The following is an 18,646-nucleotide window of genomic DNA, read 5'->3' on the forward strand; positions in this document are numbered from 1 at the left end:
TACTCATTACCTGCTTCGCCCATGCTTCCTCTCCCGCTCTCCTGTGCTCCCACTAAGCCTCACCTTGTCCCCCTTTTCTCCCAGGACCTGCTTGTTAGGGGCACAGTGCTGGTCCAGGAAAGATAAGTCAGTCTGCCCTGATCTGCTCCAAGTCAGAACCCTGGTCCAACCACTCTCCAGAGATACTCTGCTATACTCCTGTGATTGCTAAGCACTAGCCGCACATCCCCCTACTGCTGCCACACCTCACCACACACCACACAAGGAGGCATCTCTAGCATGCATTGCCATTTCACATGCAACACCAGATCCACAACACAAGCACCCCCTACAATAACTAATCCCCCCCATAGCATGCCACCCTGCCTGGCCAGCAAAGTAGCACCCCAGAATCACTTTCATGCATGTACTCAAGATTTGCTCACTCTGCAAACACTTCACCAAGACCAGGAACCTGCTCAGCAACAACACCTTAGACCTCCTATTCCTCACGGAAACCTGGATGACCCCCCTCGTCTGCACGAGACATTGCCACAGCAATCCCAACAGCACACAAGATCACACAATGAGACCGACAACACAAACCAGGAGGAATCAAAATCATCTTCAAGGAATCTCTCAACTGTGATGGAGCACTTCATGTATGCTCTAAGTGAGGCTGACAAACCTTTTCACCCAGCTGGAGGTAAGAGTTAAGGGCATCCCAAATCAACAAAACATGTATCATTTACAGCAGTGGTTCCCAGCCTTTTCACTTTTGTGGACCCCCACTATACCATTACTGGAACCCAGGGACCCACATTGAATCATTATTGGAATCCTGGGACCCCTTCACTGAGTCATTCCTGGAAGCCAAGGACCTCGGCCTAAACATGGTTGATGATTTCAACAGCAAAACAATACACATATAATCTAGAAACAAGCATACATCAAACACATACACAAACAAATATAAATAAAAAAATTAACAGGAAGGTTGGAGCTTTTCTAAATTCATCTGAAGCCACACATCACCTATACTACATTCTGACTGATGCACCTGCATGGCTCCTACAAATCAATCTGCGGATACTAATTACATTTTTAGCTTCCAATTTCAAATTCCTTAACATTTACAGTACATTTTAAAATGTTTGGTTGTACATTTAGCCAGTTTATTCATATACACTTTAATAACCTGTTCATATTATTGAATTTTCATAGCTGTCACAAACCTCCTGAGGAGGATTAGTGGAACCCCAGGGGTCCCTGGACCACAGGGTGGAAACCACTGGTTTACATTATGACCAATGTGGCTACACAAGGAAACTCAAGTTGTAATAAATGTTTTATTACAAGCTAATGGACAAATGTAGGAGAGCGTCAGAAATGGAGGGACACACTTGTCTTTGTTATACTGGTTTATTAAAGTAAAGAAGAGTTGGATAGTCTCTTAATTGTGTTATTCTTGGTAAGTCTTTGTCTTTTAGCGTCTTTGCCTTCTCCTTTAATCTTCACGCTTTTCTCCTCTTGTTCTTCTTCTCTCATCCAGGGCCAACTCAGGAGAGCATGCAAAAAGGAAAACACAGGTCTTGGTAAGTATGTTCTCTTTTTGTTTTTCTGTTACCCTTCTTTTCCTGTGCTTTCTCAAACTTCCTGTTGTGCTTCTGTTCTCTTTTCTCTTCTTCTTTCTATCTTGCTTTAATTCCCTGTTTTTATTTGTCTTCCTGTTCTGCTTGTCGTTATCTGTCTTCTTTTTATTATTCTCAAATACTTAACAAAAATGATTCAGGTATTTCTAAATAAAAATATTATCCCATACCTACACTGTTTCTGATATACCTTTTTTTTCAATGTATCCACTTGACTGCTATATCTTTATATTTGTCACAGTCCAATTTACCACAACCTTCGGGTTTGGAAAACAATTGTCAACGAAACACAACCACTTAAAACCACGTTCCGATCTTCTCTGGGCCAGTTTTAGTGAAACATAAATTATCTCGAGAACAAAATCAAAGTATAAACAAAGGGGAAAGGAAAAACAACCCGTTCCCTTCCTAACCCGCATCCACGGAGGACGCCCCGCTACAACAAGTTAATGTAGACATGTCTCAAAACCAGACTATAAAGGTACAAAATCACAATGGGATATCCCAGGCATTGGAAGAATCGAATTTGAATCAACATTAAACATACTAAGCAATCTATCAATGTGATAAGAAGAATAGAAGAACTACTTGGTGGTCAAAAACATTAAACATACTAAGCACTCTATCAATGTGATGAAGAAGAATAAAAGAACTACTTGGTGGTCAGAAAACAGAAAGAAATACATAACTGCATGTAGTTGAGCAAAGTTTTCCCTGGAGCGCCTAAACCACTTGAAGGAGCAACCAACCTCTTGAAATCTGATTATCTTACTTATTACCAGATCAGAAAAGGAAATAAAAGAGATCTGAAAATGAATTTAAATTTGAAGGATAGGAAAAGCATTAGGGGCCACATGTATGAAAGGATTTAGCAGTTGCAAGCTGTGAATTGGGCCGTTTGCAACAGCTAAACGGCTTTCTGGCATCTCTCAACCCTATTTTGTGAGCTGGTCCCTTCCTAATAGCAACTTGCATGACCATGTATGAACGTTTTGTGACCCGAGTGCTGTCTGAAAACATTTGCAGATTACCACCAATTTCAAGTTAGTGGTAAGCAATTCACAGACCACTTCCTACATGGTGGTCTGCTAACCCCAGCATGCAACCATCCCTGTGAGTGCCGGCCATTTCCAATGGGTTGCAAAATGAGACCTGCCTCATGAATATTAATGAGGCAGATCCCTTGCGAACCATTTGGGAATCGCAAATGGTGTCTCAGCCACTGTTGTACATCGTATTTTGCGACTTCCTAGCTACGAGTCGCAAAACGTCATAATTAGGAAGTCATAAATCCATGCAATATTACATGGGGCCCTACATGTTTTTAATAAATTGTTCACTTATTTCTTCAAGTTTAAAGCGATTTCACCTACAATAGAATTGAATGATGGCATAACAAGGGTAAACACAATGGACATTTTTGTAGTTAATTCTCTTAGTACAGCCCGATCACAAGTAACGGGTAACAGAGTGCTTTTGTGAATCAATTGTCAGTGATCTAATATATTTCAAAAGAAGTCAAATTATGAAGCCGAGTAACACATTTGGCTCAATGTGCATAAGGTCCTTGTGAGAATGTTCCTGACTCCTTAGTTAGAAGTCCTTCATTCATCCACCCCAAAGTGTACAAAGTAAAACCCCTACTTGAAAGATTGTAATTAGAAGGGCAATATGAGGAGAAATGGATGAAGCTGTTCTGCTGACTCCTTCTTTGTTGGACTTGTTTGCCTCTTAACCATCTGGCTTTGTTTTTTTTCTTTCCTTCTTCAAGGATTTGTTGTATTTCCTCTACCAATCACAGCCTAAGACAAAATATGACATAAAACATTGTATTAATCAGTAGAAGAGATCATAGTTCCATGGTCTATTTTATATTTTGAGAATAATGTGAGGAATCCACCAACATGCTTTAGGAAGATAAAATGCTTTACTGACAAAGAAAGACAAGTCTTACAACATTACACCTGCCTAATTACTTTACTAATTAGAATGAAATTGTTAAGCATCATACATAGCCCACCACAAAAAAATCAACTAAACCTAATATACTCTAATTGCGCTTAGGGATGTCTCCAATCGCCATATCTCTGTTGACCTCCCGGTCCCGTACCAGTACTGCTGCCACTTTACTTTGTATGCATCCACATTTTTTCCATACTGGAACATACTTTTCCACTGAGAAGCTTGCCTGTGCACTGGACCGATGTTGCCTACTAAAATCTTTTACTCCTTTGGAGCAATTATCTACTTGTAAGCCTGCCTCCCTGCTACTTACTGTAGTTTAAAACATCTTTGATTGATTTAACTCCCTACACATTTGCACTTATACAGCTAGTTCAAAGCACACATGTGGAGCATGATTTCACAAGGAAGAGAAGGAGGAAGACTCAGCAGCTATGAGATTGTGAATTAACTTTCTATTGCTTCCACTCACTGAGGGTAACATTCTGGATTGGCTGCAGTACATCCCTGAAGTATCCAGGATATCGGCAGTATCCAGACAACCAAAAAATAAAATTTACTCCAATGACACCAGTGAAAATAGGTAATAAACCATTAACCGTATATTGACTGCTCAATCATGAATCTTTTTTGAGATTCCTGGTGGTTAAAACTGCATGTTTCAATCATGCAACATTAAATCAACCAACACATTAGAAAAGCGTCTTTCACTGGAGCTGAAGATCATAAAACCTAAATTAAGGAAATGCAAAATAGTCTGGTAGAGGTTCTCCCTGGAAGTTACTGAAAAAGAAATAAGACATGCCATAGAAAATATAAATCTGACACTTTCTCGCCCAACAAAATCGTTTTACATTCAGAAAATCAAGAGACAGGGAAACGAATAAGGAGCTATTTAAGATCCTTTAATATACTGAAAGTCCTGCTCCCTAGCTAACTAAGGGCCTAATTTAGATACTGGTACACGGGTTACTCTGTAACAACAAATCTGAATCTCATTAGGTTCTATGGGATTCAGATTTCGGAGGACAGGATATCCAACACTATTGTGACAGAGTAACCCATCCGCTATCTAAATCAGGCCGTATGTCTTTGGACTGGTAATAAACATGCACCATTATTTTGTACAGAAAACTGAGTATATCAGGCAGTCTCTGGATGCCATTGGGACACTAATTTTTCTAGCTCTTGTAGTTCTTTGAAATCCAAATTGGATTTAAAAGGAATCTAACATGTTGTTGTGGTAGTCGATTACTTCCTCTTGTCACCAAAAGTGTTTTGGGGCCTTGATTTGATGACTACTCAAAAAAAATTGTTTTGGACTGGGACAATTCTGAACCTTATGAAACAACCACTTGTGACACCACAAATAAAAATGCAATCTTCAGAGCCCGCCCAAAGATTTTCAGGATTATTGGCCAATGTCTAACAGCTTATATTGATCATCATTAAAAAGGCTGTTGCCGCATTGCAGCTCCAGGTTTATACAGAAGCAGATAATCATTCGGAAGCCTGATCTGAGAGCAAGAGAAACTGTGTTCAAATATATGTTCAACTATCCACTCTGGAAAAATGGTGAACATTCTTAGTCTGATAAATTTGTCGGCTAATTTCCACATCACTGTCCACCTTTAATCAATCCATCAATCAATTACAGTCCCTTGCATTGTGCTGAGAGCTTTATTTAAGCATCATAGTGCAGTAAATGTACCCCATTCCCAAGAGCACCAGTTTTTATATTTCGTCTGTACTCTAAGATAGCTTATTCTGGACAACACAGGCATTCTTAGGGATCAACCTCCTGTCCTGGTCAATTTTACTCCTGATGGGGTTAGGTTTTTTTTTGGCAAAGGAGTTAAGTGTCCTGTCTGGGTTGTGTATGCTGGATTCAGTGTTTTTTAGATATTCATGTGTATTTATCTGATTTGGCCTAAGAGCATAGGTCAGAGTACTATGTTCCATCCTTACTTCCACAGGCAGTGCAGCTTCTTGTGGATTTTGGTGGCATGTTCTCTTATTTTGAGAATAATAACTGTCACCCTTGCTGCAGTATTTTGCACTTTCTGGGATTTTGTGTGTGTTTCATTTGTTGTTCCTACTAGAAGAGTTTTGCAGTAGTAATTATTTGTGCCCTAGCAACTGTTGGCTAGTGCTTTCAACAATGGGCACAAGCTCCTACAGCACTTCAGATCATATATTGTTGCCATGACAGCTGCATTTACTAGACTCTTCACTGACACATTTTCATTAAAAAATACTTCTGAAGTTTCCACCTTTGAGATGGGCTTGATTTCTGATGAGCCCACTCGGAAAGTGGGATGATTCTTAAGGGTCTATTCTAATCTTGCTAGCACAAAACCTGTTTGTCGTCATTGAGATTCATCCAGTTATTGTTCAGCCACTTTTTTTATATTTTCATGAGGGTTTTCTCAACATTTTGCCAGTCACTCTGTCTTTCTTTAGAACTATGAAACAACACTTGGTGCTGAAATTGCATCTTTTTTTAGCGCAACTTCAGCGCAAACTTAACTCCATATTCATATTTTGACGCTAGACACATCTAGCGTCAAAATATAGGAGTCTGCACCATTTTTTGGATGCGTGAACCTACCTTGTATCAATGAGAGCGCCATATTTATCCCCCGTGCAAAAATGACGCACAGGTGGGATGCGGCTCCAAGTAATGGAGCTAAGCTTGCTTAGCGTTATTATTTAACGCCTGGGTCAGACCAGACGTTAGTGGACCTGTGGACCCATTTCCATGGTCAAACACCATGGAATGGGCCCACAGGTGCCCACCCCAAACTCCAGGAACACCCCCACCCACACCAGAGGGACACCACAGGATGGGGGACCCCATCCCAGGTAAGTAGAGTAAGTATAGGTAAGTATTAGGGGATTTTTTTTAAAGTGCCATTGGGTGCCCTAACAAGGTCCCCCCTGCATGGCACTGGAGGCAACGGCCATGCCCAGGAGACACCGGTCCCCTGTGGTGGCCATTGGGGTGGTGGGCATGACTCCTTTCTTTTCTAAGACAGGAGTCATATTTTAGGATGGTTGTGCACCTGGAAATGATGCAAACCTGGTTAGTGGCATTTTTGGTGCCACTAACCAGCCTAACGTCATTTTTTGGCACACAACCTCCTCACCCCACAGGACCCCCCACCCGGCTAGTGTCATTTTTGATGACGCTATCCCAATTTTAGTGCTGGCTTTCACCATTCCTTAAATATGGCACCCGGCTGGCGCTGTGGAATGGCACAATCCGGCGCTATTTTTGCTGCAAAACTGCATTAGCTCAGTTTTGCGGCAAAAAGTTTAAGTATGCCCCTTGGTTTTTATCAGTGTAATTCTGAAACATTTTTAATTTCACCTAATATTATGTGATATGGCTACATTTAGGTGTTAAATAACAGAGGTGAGATGCATGATTGAACCCTTAATTCTATCAATATTAATGGAGAACATGTCTTATCAATAACAATTTTACCTGTTCTGGCTCCTAGACATGATGTGTACTATCATAAAGCGGCCTTCACCACCCTCGTCTGTTCATTTAGTCTATCATGTGTTATCAAGGGTATTTAAATCGTCAAATAGATCCAGCAGCAAAACCAAAGTTGGACTATCTTCATCCAATAGTTTCATTATAGAAGAGTCCACAACAATTAAAGATGTTTCAGTACCTCTGCTTGGCATATATTCAGATTAGTATTTATCTAGGACCCACATTAAGATCAATTAGGGAGGTATCAAAACAGGATGGACCAGAATTGATTCAGCTCCGTCATGCCTCCATTGGCGCAATTGAGAACTGCTGGTTGTATATAAGTTCCCTACTACTCTGGGACTGCATTTTAATCAAAAGTGCTCTTGCCAACTAGACAACAGGGGCGGCTCCTCCATGAGGGCGGAGGAGCGTCGCCCGCCTGCCAGCAGCGACAGCTGCAAAACCTTTCAAAGAAAAGGATAATAAACTATGTTTACTATCCTTTTCTTTGAAAGGGGTGGGCCTCATGGGGTGAAAAGTGTACGCATATGTGTTTGGCCGGCCGTCTCGGACTGTGTTGCCGGGCTCGAGAGAGCCTGTACAGGCTCACAGTCTGCCATCAGGATTGGCGCAGGGCAGGTTGGGAGCCTGTGCCTGCACCAAGACACCAAGACTGGAGAGGAGCGGCACGCGGTGCGGAGCAGAGTTCAGGTACGTGTACTTTTTTTTTTTTACTTCTTATTATTATTTCTCCCTCCCTCCCCTTGGTCCCCCTGCGTGCCACCCCGCCCCCTTTAACACCCGTGAGCTGCGACTGCTAGACAATGTCACTATCGGTAGAAATTAATGCTAGGAGAGCTACCACATAATGGCGACCCGCTCATCATGTTTTTGTTGTTCAGAAACCTTTCACCTGAGGATTGCTTCTGAAAAAGAAAATAATAATGACTCTGATGCACAAGGTCATTGGCAGACCAAGGAATGAAATAATGTGTTCCAGGTGTCTTGTCCTAGGTAGGATCTTTGTTTTAATGAAAGGTGTTTGGTGGCTGTGTGATGGATAGGCTGCTGCCAAGAAGTTTCCAGGAACATTAACTGGTGTCAGATAGAGAGTTGGGTCAGCTGGTATGGAATCCATATGAAGGAGGCTTTTGGCCATTTAACTTCACCTACTGTTCACATCAATCCACCCTAGGAAAGACTCAAGTTTTAGATCTGGAAATATAGAAGGATGACAAGCCACTCTGGACCATGTGCATGGGCTGAAAGGGACATGCACCCTAAATGAAATTACAATCCTTATCCCTAGTGCAGTCTTTTACAACCATTCCTGGTAAAAAGACTAGCTCGACCCTCCATCCAGAAGAAAGACCTTGAAAAGGTTTTCTGTCGTCAAGGGGGCAAATGACAGAGAGCTCTTGTGATCCCACCAGAGTACTCCTAACATAAAGCTGTGGAGGACTCACCAAACTAATAAGGCACGAACAGAGAGGTCTTTAAAAGGTATAACCTTTAAATGGTACAAGTGGAAGAAAAGTGACCATTGACCATAACAATCAGTGAAAGGATGGATTAGTGGGATCCTATGTTTAACACCGATGAAATGCATCATGAATACTGAATGAATGCATAATGGGTAGTTAGGGATTTTTACAGTTCGAGGAAGCATAGCATTAAGGCACAGCAATGGATATGCATTGTTCAGGGACTGGTAGTGTTAAGGGTTGCTTGGGGCTTCTAGGGTGAATGGAAGGGCAGCATTAAGGAGTAGCAAGGTTTTTTAGGGTTCAGGGAAGGTTAGGATTAAGAGGCAGTTCACAGTTTTATGGGTTCAGGAATGGCAAAGTCAATAGGTCTCACTTTTGGGACCTACTGTCTCTCCAAATGCTTTTTGACAATACTGAACAGGATCGGTAAAAGGCACAAAGCTTTTGCTGATGATGTTTAGCACCATAAAAAGAAACAGCTCAAAAGGCACGATGATGTGGCTGCTATTTGTGGGCACATCATTCTTTAGACACACATATACATCACCACACCATCTTGAAATTACATCTATTCAATTAACATTAATTATAAATATTCAAAAAACACAATACAGTACAAAAAGTCTATCAAAGAACATTTACATCTGTGCAACATCCATAAAAATTCAAATAGGACGTTCATCAAAAGTATTTCCAATAGTGCAAAGATGTAATTTCGAGTGACAAAATATTTTAGATACTGTTTTTTATAATGAATTCTAGTCCTAACTGAGGAGTTAATAATACTGCACTTGAGACAATTTTGATGAAACATTTAGAAATGTGTTTAGGAACATGTTTTGGTTATGCCACATTGTTTGTGAAGCAGTATTTTTTAAAATGGATGTACATTTCTGATTTTCTGATCAAACTGCGCCTGCTCGCAATCAATGTCCCCCTGCATGTCATCCCTCCTATTGTTTCTGCCGTCTCCACAGAGCACAGGGTATTGTAAGTACCTGAGTATTTTCTTTCAAGTGCAATGTACTGTGAATGAAACTTTTTTCGTGTGCGCTAAGTAACAATTTGAAAGCCTTTCTCTGTAGCTTCCTGATGACGAGCCTGATAGAAAAACACCTTTGCATGGCCTTTTGTTAGACTAATAGATCATAATGTTGTGCATCTCCCGACAACAACAGCGTAGAAGCTGCAGGAGACTTCTGTAAAGGGAAATTAGTTCTAGTGTGAAGTAAAATGACATTTATGCCCTCATTATGGGTCTGGTGGACACAGGCCCACTACGCCGGCGGTGGCGATCCGATCACCAAAAAGCTGCCGGTGCACCACCATAATATGACCGTGGCGGTGAACAGGCCAGTACACACCCAGTACACCGCCTGTACCGCCAGTGCGGGCTGACCACCGATGATGGCGGATACAATCTACAGGGTGGCAGAAAGGACCTTACCGCCCACTGTATTAGGGATCAGCACACAACCACGATTTCCAGGGCAGGCCACCCTCCACTCAAAGCCTGGTGGAAAGGAACTTTATATAAGGAAACACTCACCGTAGGGACACAGAGGAAGCCGCCGATGACATGGAGCGTGAACTGGAGATCTTCCTGATGCTGGTACTTGCAATTCACCTCCAGGACATACAGTGTCAACGAAGATGATACCTACCACGCAAGGGGGAGAAGGGGACAATTACATACCCACACGCCACACACACACCCAACACCAACCGCTATGCCCACACACAAACACGCTCAGAGCAACGCCCATACCCATATTCACACACACACACACACACGTGCACTCACAATACACTCACACACAACCACAACACACTATGCCCTACACACACGACACTCACACACCAAACAACACCAACCATAAACACGTCACAACACTCGTACCCAGCCACACACAAACTGATCACAAAACCACGGCCGACACAGACACCAGGCAGAAGTCGCATACCAGACACACATAAGGCACACAACCACAAGTGCCATCCACACATACACTGGTACCATACCAGGAAGCCATCGTCCATACCACTCACTCCACCCACACCATGCACAACTGAACACACATCACAACAAATTACCACACACATACCATCCAACTTCCAAAACCATCACCACACAAATACCATTGCACACACAAATACAGACGGGGCAAAAGTGAAAAATAGAAGTGATGCCCCCACACAATCACAGTACACATGCACAGATGAGGACAACGATGCACATTCCTGTGCACACAAGGCAGCCATAATGAAACGTGGGACATCTTGATCAAAGTGCACCAACTGTGCTGATTGGCCAGATTTATTAGAGGTAAAGTATGAAAGGGGAATCCGGAACGATTTACAAATGGGCCCATTGGGCAGTTCTGAGGTCCATGACCATGCGGACAAACAGTCACAACAAGGCCCCAACTTGACTCCTGACATGACCATGGTCTCCACAATGCAGGGTCTTCAATGGGACAGGCACCTCAGGGTGCAGGGGAGGGGTTGGTGGTGGGGACTCAGGTCATGAAGGTGGGGGCTTGGGCTTCAGCTTTGGAGGGGGTGGCTTGGGCTTTGGCTTGGGAGGGTGAGGGCTTGGCCTTAGTTCCTGATGGAGAACGGTGGATGGTATCGGGATCAGGCCTCTTGACAGGTGTTTTCTTGGAGGGGGAAGGGACATGGAAACTGGAAGGAATGTCCAGGAAGGAACCTGAAGCTGAGGTACTGGGTTTGGGGAGGCCACAGGAACACGCTGGGACAAGACGTGGTGGGCCAGGAGGTTCAAACAGATCAAGGCAGGAAAGGAAATGTTTTTTAGGAGCACTGGAAGGGCTGTGTAAAAATAGGTGTGGGAGTAGAGGTAGAGGGAGCGGTAGTAGGACGTGTAGGTGTGCTGGACGTGGATGCAGGTGGATGCTCTGTCTGCTTGTGTGTGGTGGATGAATGTGGGGTGCCTGAGTGGGTGCGTTTACGTGTGTTGGGAAGAGGTGGGTGAAAAAGGGTGGGAGAGGACAAACAGGTCGTGTGAATGTAAGCTGTGGTGGTGTCTGCATTTCTGGTGTGTGCTGCAGGTATCTGTAATGGTTGTTGAGGTGACTGCAGGTGTGGTGTCTGGGGTGCATGTCTGGGTGACTGCTGTTGTGGTGACTGTGTCAGTGGGGGCAGAATCTGGGAGTGGCGATACAGTGCTTGCGGGTGTGTGTGGTGAGGTCACTGTAAAGGAGGATGGGGTGGGGAGACAGTGGAGGACGTGGCTGTTGTTGTGTTTGCATCTGTATGTTGCATGTATGCATGGCAGCGGTGCGACTTGTGGTGGCTGTGTGTGTCCTTGTGTGGCGTGTGTGTTGTTCTGTGTACATAGTGTTTGCCTTGGGTGCTTGGGGTGGGTGAGGGGAGAGCAGTGCTGGATGGTGCCACAGGTGGTTAGAGGGGGAACAAAGGTACCAAGTACACTGACTGCTGTCACAGAGGAGGCCAGAGACTGAAACAATCTCTGGAGGCCAGACAAGGGACTGTGAATGCCTTCCAGGTAGGCACTGCTCTGCTGCATCTGGGATGCCAGCCCCGGATGGCATTCAGGATTGTTGTCTGTCCCACAGAGATGGTCCTCAGGAGGTCAATAGCATCCTCATTGAGGGTAGCTGGGCTGACAGGGCAGGGGCTGAGGTGCCTGCGGTGAAGGAGATGCCCACACTCCTCGGTGAGCAGGCATGGGCAACTCGGTGGGGAGCTACTGGGAGGGCGGTGTTGGTAGGGGGTGGCAGATGAAGATGTTGTTGGGGTGGTCCCAGAGGGGTCTGCCACAACCAGGGAGCAGCCATCGAAGGAGGAATCCAAGTTTGATGTTCCAGTCGGAGTAGGCTCCCCCGTGGTGCTCCCCTCGCCTTCCAACCCACTGGTTCTCTCAGCGTCAATGGACTGTGCCTCCTGGGTCCCGTGGGCTGCAGCATCCCCACTCGCCGGTGCCTCTCCTCCTTCGCCTGATAATGCTGATGCACACAAGGACACAAGAAAACAGAGAGGGAGGGGGGAGACAAAGAAAGGGATGCAGGCTGTGAGCAACTCAACTATGATGCAGGTAGGCACACATGCAGTACACGTCAGTCTCAGACCTCACCTTACCATAGCCTTTGCACTACAGGAATGTACCACTGATAGGGATTACACCTGCCTCTTTGGAGTACACTACACTGACAGTGGTGCCCTACAGATTCAATGCACATGTCCTGTAACTCCAACTGAGGTATCCATTCAATGCTCAGATGTATTGAGTACCACTACGTTAATTAGCAAGACAACAGGAACACTACCTGACTGACTGTACTACACAATTTCCACCTTACCTGGGTACCCACAACAAGGTAACATAACCCGGTCAAGAAGCTGAACACCTGCATACCCTGACACCTATGAGTCACTGTAACATCGACCTTTCCCCACGTTGCCTCCGATCCCCCCAATACAGTTGGCATGCAGGAAAGTGTGAGAACTCACCCCCTTGTGGCTGCTGTGATGCCTTCAAGCTCCCATCTAAGGCTGGGTAGGCCACCGCAAGTATGCAGGCCATTGGGGGGTCAGGGTCCAATGTGCACCCCTTCCTCTTTGGGAGGCCATCCACAGCTGGGGCTCTGCGGTTTTCCGGGCCCAGTGTCTCAGGTCCTCCCACCATTTCCTGCAGTGGGTGCTCTGCCATCTATAGACCCCCAGGGTCTGAACGTCCTTGGCTCTCCATAACCCCTTTTTCTGATGGGCGCTGACCTGCATGGGAGACATAGAGGTATACACATAAATGTAGACTGACCACATGCATGCTGACATAGGGTACAATCGCACTTACAGTAGACAACCATACATTCCATCATCTTCCTACAGGTACACATTGATGGCCTACTCCACTACTCCTACATGCTTGGTAATCCGACATTCACACATGCACCCAATCAATCGCACTCACTGCTAGGACACTGTTAATCCACTCACCTGCTCCTCTGGTCGCCCATACAACTTGGCATTCAGTGGTGGGACCCCATCCATAAGCCTTGTCAGCTCCTCCTGGGTGAAGGCTAGGGCTCTCCCCTGTAGCACATGCCATCTTCGACACCAGATTCAGGACACAGCAGCACATGCAGTGGAGTTGTGGTGAGTGAAGGAGTCAAGTGGCTACGGGAAATCAAAATGGTGGTGAAGACCGCGGTGGTACGCACCGCCACCACCGGCGGCTATCATGATTGGCCCCTGTTCCCCATAGACACCAATGTTAACCAATGGGAAATTGCACAGTGGTACAGACCGCTTAACGCAATGATGTCTCACGCCAGCTGAGTCTTGTCACTTCCATCTGTCCTCAGCATGTTGGACAGGGGACCACCATTTGAAGGGTAAAATGTAATAGAGTGCAATCTCTACGCGCTCTCCATGCTGTCATATATTCCTGTACGTGTTAGGAACACCAGTCATACACAGCAATACATGCCATATGTGATGTGCTGCATCAGTTAGCTGCATTTGTAGGTTGCATAGCACCATGTTTACACATCGATTGTCACAGTGCTAGCTGCATACAACCCTTCCATTATGTGAAGGCTATGTTTGTGCAGTTCTGTGTGCGTTAACATCATCCGTAATGTGTTGGTGTGGTGAAATATGTGTGTTGTCCCTCTACAGGTACTGACCACTGCAGAGACTGAGATATGCACCGGTGTATCGGCCCCTAGTTGACCTGGCAACCATGGAGGAACGACACATCATACTGATCTACCATCTGAACCGGATGAAAATACCTGAACTGTGTGCCCAATTGGAGCCAGATCTACTGCCAGCTCTTTGTAATCTCTATGCTATTCCTCCTCCATTTGCAGGTACTATCTGTACTATATTTTTTGGCCACTGGGTTGTTTCAGGCGACAGTCTCCTTGGCAGCAGGTGTGTCCCAGCCAATGGTCAGTAACATCTTAAGGGATGTCCTGACTGCCTTGCTGAAACACCTCCACAGCTACATCAAATTTCCCCAAACTGCTGACTTCCCCACTGTGAAATCTGATTTCTACGCCATTGCACGGATTCCACATGTGATTGGGGCCATAGATGGCACCCATATTCCCTTGATTCCTCCCAGGGTCAATGAGCAAGTGTACAGGAATAGGAAAAGTTATCACTCCATTAATGTACAGGTGGTGTGTCTTGCAGACCAGTTCATCTCCTGAGTATTTGCCAAATTCCCTGGATCTGTACATGACTCTTACATTTTGAGGAACAGCAGTGTCCAACACCTGATGGCACAACTACAAAGAAAGAGATCCTGGCTTGTGGATGAGTGAGATGTGAGAGTGTAGTAGCTAACAACCTGCCTTTCTTACTCTTTACCCTCTACACAATGCTCACATGCGCTATGTATTCCCACTCTTCCTAGGTGATTCTGGCTATCCAAACCTGTCCTGGCTGCTGACCTCAGTGAGGTATCCAAGGTCAGGGGTGGCATTTGCTACAATGAGGCACATGGCAGGACAAGAAGAGTTATCGAAAGGACATTTGGCCTACTGAAGGAAAGATTCTGGTGCCTGCATTTGTCAGGCAGATCCCTGTGCTACTCCCCAACATGGTTTGCCTGATCATCGTGTCCTGTTGTATGCAGCACAACTTGGCACTAAGGAGACACGTACCCCTACTGGAAGAGGAGGAAGCACCTAATCCACCGATGACAGCTGAGGAGACAGAGGACCGCAATGAAGAAGGGGAGGATGATGTGGACTCCAGAACTCAGCTCATTCAGCTATACGTCCAATGAGTTGAAGGTACATTTTGCCTAATGTTTCCCACATTCCTATGTAGAATTGTGTACAATTTGAATGTACAACCAGTGCTGGAGACACAGCAGTGTGTGTTCGTGGTGCAATATGTGTACTGTCATATACCCCTTACTGCTTCATGTGTGTGATGACTCCCAGAGGTAGTTCACACACAGAAGTTTAGTTTCTTGGATGTGTTTCCTGCCTTCACATGTATGGTCTGTTTGGACATGCTGCGTGGATAGAGGGTGTGGGCCAGTTTTGCTGACAGTACTTGTGACACCACATCTCCTCAGTACTTGCACACCAACCTAGTATCCCTCACAATGTGGGTGGAGGTCACCTCAGCTGTAGTAGATGTCCCTACAGTTGTCCTAATCTGCAAAGCTGCATATATGAGTGCGTAACTGGTGTGTAGTGCAACTGACAAATGGTAATACTGGTCAGTCAAGAAGTGACAGTACTCTGGCAATGATGTCCAACTTCGGACACAAAGCAGGTACATGTATCATTGAAAAAACTGTACCTAAATGTATGCTCCATATCTGTTCCTCACAGGTCTTACTATGGTGGGATACCCTTTGCCATGCCATCTACAAGGAGGGTTAGGACATTCCTGGTGTAGTGTCAGAAAGCCATTTCTCAGATTTGTAATTTTACATGCCTGCAGACATTCGCCCAAGCCAAATTCTGGTACTGTTTTAACATTTGACATTGAGAAGTAATACATCACATGCATGTATTATGAATAAAGTACAGATACAATGGGTCTGAATGTAGAATGTACAGTTTTTATTAAGTGCAGCAAAATAAGGGATGGGGAAATACAAGAGAGTGGGCAGATGGTGGAGGAAATAGTTAGTCTGGTATTCACGGCTGTTGGTAGCACAGGTTCATGGGGCCATTAGGAAATGGAGCACAGAAATTAGATGTTCAACAAGGTGTGTCAATGGCACACAAGGGAGACAGTTCAAGAAGGGATCACTTCCTGGTGGTGGGTTTTGTCATGGCTACAGTGTCTGAGGTATGTCTGGTTGGACGGCCACGTTTGCGAGGGGGTTCTTGGGCAGCAGAGGAAGGGGAGCTGGTGTCCTGTGAGTCCTCTGGCAGGGCCACTAGTCTGCTACCAGCTGCAGATGTGGAGGACTGGGGTGTCTTGTTTCTTGTGGATGGGGCCTGCATGCGGGTGGAGATCTCACGCAGGACTCCAGTCATGTCCTGCAGCACCCCTTTGATGGAGGCCATGTTGACATTGTGGGCCTGCCATTGCTCCATGGCCTCCTGATGGTGTTTACTCTGCAGCCTCTGAATTTCCTGCAAAGTGGGCAGGATCTGGCCCATCCTGTCCTGGGTGTGCTGGTATACTGACAGGATTTTGGAAATGGCCTCAGTCGCTACCCTGGTTTGCCCCCCACTTGTCCCACTGATGGCCTCCCACTGGCCTGTGCCCCCGGTGCCTAAGACCCAGTTACAGTCACCCCACTCCCACTTGCACCAGGACCTTCATGGTCTTGCCTGGTGACAGGTGGTGACTCGGTCCCTGTACAGGTGGGCACACAGTAGCTGAGTCAGGGACACTGGTTTGGGGGCATTGGGGCACAGCTGTTGTTGGTGGCTGTGTAGTGGGGGTATGTCTGCTGGGCTGGGTGGGGCTTCTGGAGGGTGATTGACCAGAGGTTTCCGATTGGCCAGACTACTCGTCCAGATCCAGACATCCCCCTGTACTGTCATCACTGGGGCCTTCTTCTGCTGTGGGACTGGCACTTCCTGGCACCTCCCGGCAGCTGCCATGAGCAGTGTCACCTGTGGAGTAGTGGAGAAAAAACTGATTGTGTGTCCTGCAGAGTGTTTGACTGTCCATTAGCTGGGTGGCGGTAGTGTTCAACAGCTTCAGGGGATATGGCACTGACAGTCTGTTGGTTGTTGATAGTGGACAATGCACATGTGCATTGCTTGCACACATTAGCAGTGGCATGTGTTTCCCTTTGTTTCTGCCCTCTGTCCTGTCATTGCCATTTCCCTGTCAGCATCTGCCACCAGTTTCTTGTGCTTACATCCCCATACATCTGCAGGCAGGCCTCCCGTTAGGATGGGTGCAGTGCATGGAATTAGTAGGATGGGTGATGCATTATGGGTCTTGTTGTGTTTCAAGGATTACATGCAGGAACTGGTGGTTGTGTGCACATTGGTTGCGTAGGTTTTAGTGGGGTGTGTGGGCATGCAGGGGATGGATATGGGTGGTTGATGGGGTGGGATGGATATGGGATAGGGTGACCTGGGTTTGGTACAGGGGAAAAGTGACATGCTTTCAGGTGCAGGTGGTGGGAGGGGTGTGTCATTGACTTCCCAGAGTCCAGTCCTCCAGTGAGTCCAGTGAGGCCCTCAGGATGCAGGGTAGCCATGACCTTCTCCTCCCACTCAGCCAACTCAGGGGGAGGTGGTGGGGGACCACTGCCAGTCCTCTGGATTGCAATCTGGTGTTGTGATACCATTGCCCGGACCTTCCCCCGCAGTTTGTTTCACCTCTTCCTGATGTCACCCCTTGTGCGTGGATGGTTTTCCACTGCATTCACCCAGTTGACGATTCTCTGCCGTAGCTCCATCTTCCTGGTTATAGATGTCTGCTGGACGTGTACACCAAACAGTTGTGGCTCCACCCAGATTATTTTGTCCACCATGGTCTGTAACGCCCTGTCAGTGAAACGAGGGTTCTTAGGAGGTGCCATAGTGGGTTGTGTGGGAGGATGTGTGCTGTGATGTGGTGGTGTTGTTTGGGGTAGTGGAGTGTGTAAGTGCGTTTGTGTGATGCGTGGTAGTGTGTTTGTGAGTGGTATGTGGTGTGGGGTGTGCAAAAATGTTACTTGAGTTTGTGGTTTCCCTTTCCAGTTGGCCGGTGGTTGTGTGGCAGCAGGTAGGAATAGCTAAGGATTGTGGGTATTGTGGGTCTGTGTTTTATAGTGGGGTGTGTGAAGTGTATATATGTGTCTCAGGTGTGGGGTTTTTAAATTGACCAATGTGGGGTGTTGTTGTTGGTGAGTCCATTTCGTGGCGGTCCCTACTGCCAATGGCGTACCGCCATTGCACAACTGCTGTGCTGATTTCTGATTTGTATTTGGGAGGGCAGTTTAGTTTTTGCCATGGGTCCTACTGCCCAGTACCCTCGTAATGCGCACTGTCTGCTCTGCAGACAGTGCGCATTGTGAGGGTGCTGGTGCCCCCTGTGTGCAGCAGCATTGATGCCTGCTCTATTATGAGCCTCCGACAATGCTGCTGCCACTTTCCCACTGGGCT

General features: G+C 46.0%; 1 protein-coding gene across 5 annotated transcripts in view; it reads right to left on the reverse strand.

The window, feature by feature from the left end:
• Positions 1 to 1,382: 1,382 nt before the first annotated feature.
• LOC138304557 (E3 ubiquitin-protein ligase RNF14-like) overlaps positions 1,383 to 18,646 on the reverse strand; it is a 123,632-nt gene continuing 106,368 nt past the window's right edge. For all 5 annotated transcript variants that reach the window (XM_069244714.1, XM_069244715.1, XM_069244717.1 and 2 more), the window contains one exon: positions 1,383 to 3,433. In XM_069244714.1, coding sequence (XP_069100815.1) covers positions 3,427 to 3,433 — 7 coding nt within the window. In that variant the 3' untranslated portion in view covers positions 1,383 to 3,426. The remainder of the gene's footprint in view (positions 3,434 to 18,646) is intronic.

This window comes from Pleurodeles waltl, chromosome 7, assembly GCF_031143425.1.
Source record: "Pleurodeles waltl isolate 20211129_DDA chromosome 7, aPleWal1.hap1.20221129, whole genome shotgun sequence".
NCBI lineage: Eukaryota > Metazoa > Chordata > Amphibia > Caudata > Salamandridae > Pleurodeles > Pleurodeles waltl.